Source organism: Nicotiana attenuata, unplaced genomic scaffold, assembly GCF_001879085.1.
Source record: "Nicotiana attenuata strain UT unplaced genomic scaffold, NIATTr2, whole genome shotgun sequence".
In the NCBI taxonomy this organism is placed as follows: Eukaryota; Viridiplantae; Streptophyta; class Magnoliopsida; order Solanales; family Solanaceae; genus Nicotiana; species Nicotiana attenuata.
This window is the reverse complement of record NW_017670711.1, coordinates 7,991-12,254: the sequence shown is the minus strand read 5'-3', so window position 1 is coordinate 12,254 and position 4,264 is coordinate 7,991. Positions and strand designations below refer to the sequence as shown.

The window sequence follows — 4,264 nt, the reverse complement described above, 5'->3', positions numbered from 1 at the left end:
TACTAACTAAAAACTAAAAAACCAAAGAGCGAGAGAGAGGTAAGTTACGAGGCCAACCCCCCCCCCCCCTCCTCTTAGACTGAGAAATGCAAAAGAATTTTAAGAGGAAGCCAGATTTTCTGAAGAATGACATGGAAGACTCTACTCTTTCCTATCGCTCCAAAATAAGTACCTAAGAAGATCGCAAGCCAAAATTTGCAAATTAGACACAACTTCTTGAAAAACCAAGTTTAATGGAACATATAAATAGGAAGATATTTGTAATGCATGAATCTAAACACATGATGAATTTAATCCATGAATTATAGAGTAGAATCCAAAATGCTGATAAATATTAAAACACCAAATGCTTCTCTCACCGAGAAAGAGGAATGCTGGAGTAGTCTTAGAGATCCTTCCTCAGAACATCAAAAAGGAAAGAGCAAAAAACTTGGGAATACTTTTAACTTAGTACCAATGTGATCTTGTTCAAGAGAGCAATTTTTTCCCTTTTTATTAGTATTCTAGACAGTTCTTAGAGCCAAATAACAAAAACCAGTGATTAATTAGTATTAACCTATAGTTGCGTTATGTGCCTCCTAATCAATAGCTTGAAGAACTCTCTCAAGTACCTCAAAGCAGATTATGACAGAGTTTTACTGTGGGAAGATTGTATCGGGCAACATCTTACCTCATAGATGCTCCCCTTCTTTCCTTCCAGATGAATTTATTAACGAACACGATCTACTTCACAAGGACTTAGGCACGAAGTAAATTAAAAGACTAATTCACCCTCACACTACCAAAAAAGTTTCAGTTTTGCGACGAGTAATATAGATAACTACAATACAACAACAACAACAACATACCCAATATAATCCCACTTGTGGGGTAGATAACTGCTATAATTAACACAAACAAGCAACCTTGGCATTGTAAGTTGTGTTATACGGTTAACAGATTAGTAGAGGTGATTTCATTTTAAACAACTTAACAAACAAAAATTAGGTACCAGTTCTGTTGAACAAATTATAGATGCGATATAAGTTTTCTTTTTTTTCTGATAAGAGATGCGATATAAGTTTTCTAAGCAATAAAAGAACATTATCATAGCAGATCGCCAAGGAAGTAACAAGAAATCAACCTTGAACGGAAACTATGAAGCAGCAAAAATCCAGAAGAGAAAAAAAAAAAAGAGAAGACGGAGGAAGTCATCTCAGTCGAGGGCAAGCAAAAAGAACTTTTTACTGTTTTTGCAGAGACACATTAAAAAATATATTGTTCATGACTATCGAGTAATCTCATCATAAAGCCTCTAAAGCACTATAGACATGAAGGAGAAAGAAGAAAAAAAACCATTAAGCACGTCATACACAACATAGATACCATTCCTTTGTTCTAATCCTTTGCTGCCCCACCCCCACCCCCCAAAACCCCACCCCAAGCCTTACCCCGCTATTCAAACAGCTACAATCACATTATAATGCCAAATCATAGACATTTACAACCAATCTAATTCAGACTCACCAATTTCAGACTTGTCTTGGAGACTCCAAACTGAACATCCAGAACTTGAGATGAGATTCTGTCAAAGCATTTGCACAGCTTCCATTGAAGCAACTCTGAATCTAAAGAATAGATACGCATTGTAAGGTTATGATTAAGTTTTAATAAAACAAAAGCAAAAGCAGGAGAAACTATTGTCAAAAGAAAATTTTGAGAAGTATATTACAGGTAAAACTAGAAAATAAAAGATTAAAAAAGGACACGAAAGCGAGTCCAGGATAAGATCAAGATTATAGTTTTACTGATAGTAGGGGACAAAGATTATTAACAAGAATTTAAGGTAAAGATTTTTCTTCACATTTACTCTTGCGAAAAACAATAGAAAAGAAAGAATAAATACTACAAAGAACCAAAATGATCTGCAATTCGATATCAAGTTTTCTTTTTAGATTTTTTTCTCAATATTTCATAAGCATTCATGGAAGAACAGAGAATAAGTTTTCCTTTGCTCCATTTTCCTGTCTCTGGAGATTCGCACAAATGAAAGCAAAGATTTCACATTTACTATCTAATTTCATCAGCAAAACATCCCCATGCAAAAAGAGGAGAGGCACAAATAACATAATAGTGTTTACAACTTAGCTTCATGATAATCATTTCATCAACAAGTATAGAAGAAAAATGTGTTTACCTTCAACCACCTCCTCCCACAACAACAAACTTCCATCAGCACAAATGCAAACAACTGCATCTCCATATTCTGGTGGAGCCCAAATAATTTTTACAATGCTGGATTCATGCACCTAAATCAAGATGTAAAAGGTGGAAATGCAGAACCATAGACTTCAGTTCAAGAATTTAAGGCTACTTTATAATCACAATGATTTTTTTGATAGGTAAGCAAACGAAATTTTTTCTAAGCTTACTGCTCGGCATTATGGCATTGCTAGAGTTGGACAAAACAAAAAGGACTAAGCCAGTTACAGTTCCTCTTCCTTCTGAAGATAGTTTATATAATTCATCACATATTCAATTTCATACTCATTCTTTTAAATTACATCAGCGCAAAAGAGTTCTCAATAAAGCTGCCTAACTGAAAAAAGGAATTAACTTTTCACTGATAAGGAATAGTTATTTCTTCATCCTCTACCTAGTTATCCTCGAAAATTCAACATTTTGCAAAACAGACCACAAACATCCCATCTTGCCGCTTTCTGGCCATAGTTCGATAATACTACTTGTGCAGTTTTTTCTATGTAAACTTCTCAACAAGATTATGGTACTTGATGCCTCCACAAGAAGCACGAGGATGACATGAATCCTCTCTTATTACATTATGACTTCCCTTCAGAGGTGGTACTTAATATATCAGTCTTCAACATTCAATTGGTGATCTCCTATACAGTTGCAGGTACGCTAGCAAGTTAGAGGATTACCAAATTAGAGGCAAGGAAAAAAGAAGTTTTGGATGTCTGCCCCCCTTTGCATTTTATTGGCAACTTAAGAAATAGGAAAAAATTGAAACGAAGTCAAAAGTCCTTTTTTGGTTATAAGAATTCTTATTATCCCATATAGACGATCCCAATTAGCTTGAATTGATGCACAGTTGTTATGTTCTATTTTTATGCAAAAGTGCAAATTCCTATATGAATCATCACTATCCCATATAGCCGAATCCAACTAGCTTGGAATTGATGCATAGTTATATTATTTTTGTTCAATGTGCAAATTCCTACATGTATAAACAGTTGATTAGATTCTTTGGTGAGGCTTGACGTACATTGCTACAACATTATTTGTAAAGTTAACACCATAATTTTTTTCTTTTCCCAAAAGAGGTTCAATCTATGTCCAAATACTTTTCCTTTCCAGTACAAAAACTTCAAATATGTATTAAGAAAAATCATCCAAAGAACACAAACATTACAACAAAGACACGTATGACTATAAAATGTGATTAAAATGACGGAGAAACAAATTAATAGAAAACAATGCAGAGTAAAAATGAGTATTTCGGACCTTAAATTTAGAAGAGCAACTAAAAACAGAAGAAGCAGGGTCAGTAGAATCAAAGATGGACAAATTGCCGTCAGTAGAACCAGCTGCTAATCTCTGACCCGAATAATTCCAAGCAGTACATGTTGTGCCTTTGTCCAGATGTATAATGGGTTTATCCATTTCTGCTTCTGTTCAAATCTCAAGCTAATCTCAAGTCTGCAGCTTTGCTGCTTCTAAACCCTCGTCTCTCTAGGGTTTTGCTCTGAACACTGTTCCTTCTTTTTGTATTTGAGACAATTGTATAAATCTCCCCTATAGTTTCAAATATTACATAATCTTCATTGTTATGTTTTCTAACAAAACTAATCAAAGTACTCCTATGTAGGGCTGGCATGTGGGCCGGTTAGGCCACGGGCCCGGCCCGGGTCCGTGAGCTCATATGGGTAGTGGGCCTAAACGGGCTTAATCGTTTAAACCAGAGACCAGGTGGGGTGGGCTGCTAAGTGGGTCGGTCCCCTGAAAAAGCCCGTGAGATCGGGACCGTTTGGGGGGAGAAGTGCACGGTTGCCCACTAATAACACATGTATTTACTTTTAAGCCACCGTTTAAAATGTCTTTAGTCTTTAGCCACTGCTTTAATAAACTTTAACTTCCCGGACGAAAATACCCTTCTGCTCATGTCCTTAACTTTTGTACTTAACTTCAGGACTTCAGGACTACATGTCCTTAACTTTTGAACTTGGAACTCTAAGTTCAGGACTTCAGGACTACATGTCCTTAA

The 4,264-nt window shown here is 35.8% G+C and overlaps 1 protein-coding gene across 1 annotated transcript in view; it reads right to left on the bottom strand.

Moving 5' to 3' along the window:
* Positions 1–3,866, bottom strand: part of LOC109242544 (protein SEH1) — a 7,271-nt gene extending 3,405 nt beyond the window's left edge. Inside the window, exons 1-3 of the mRNA XM_019409391.1 lie at positions 3,505–3,866; positions 2,177–2,288; positions 1,507–1,607 (exon numbers count right to left, since the gene is read on the bottom strand). Of these exons, the coding sequence (XP_019264936.1) occupies positions 1,507–1,607; positions 2,177–2,288; positions 3,505–3,663 (372 nt within the window). The 5' untranslated portion in view covers positions 3,664–3,866. The remainder of the gene's footprint in view (positions 1–1,506; positions 1,608–2,176; positions 2,289–3,504) is intronic.
* Between the last annotated feature and the right edge of the window lie 398 nt (positions 3,867–4,264).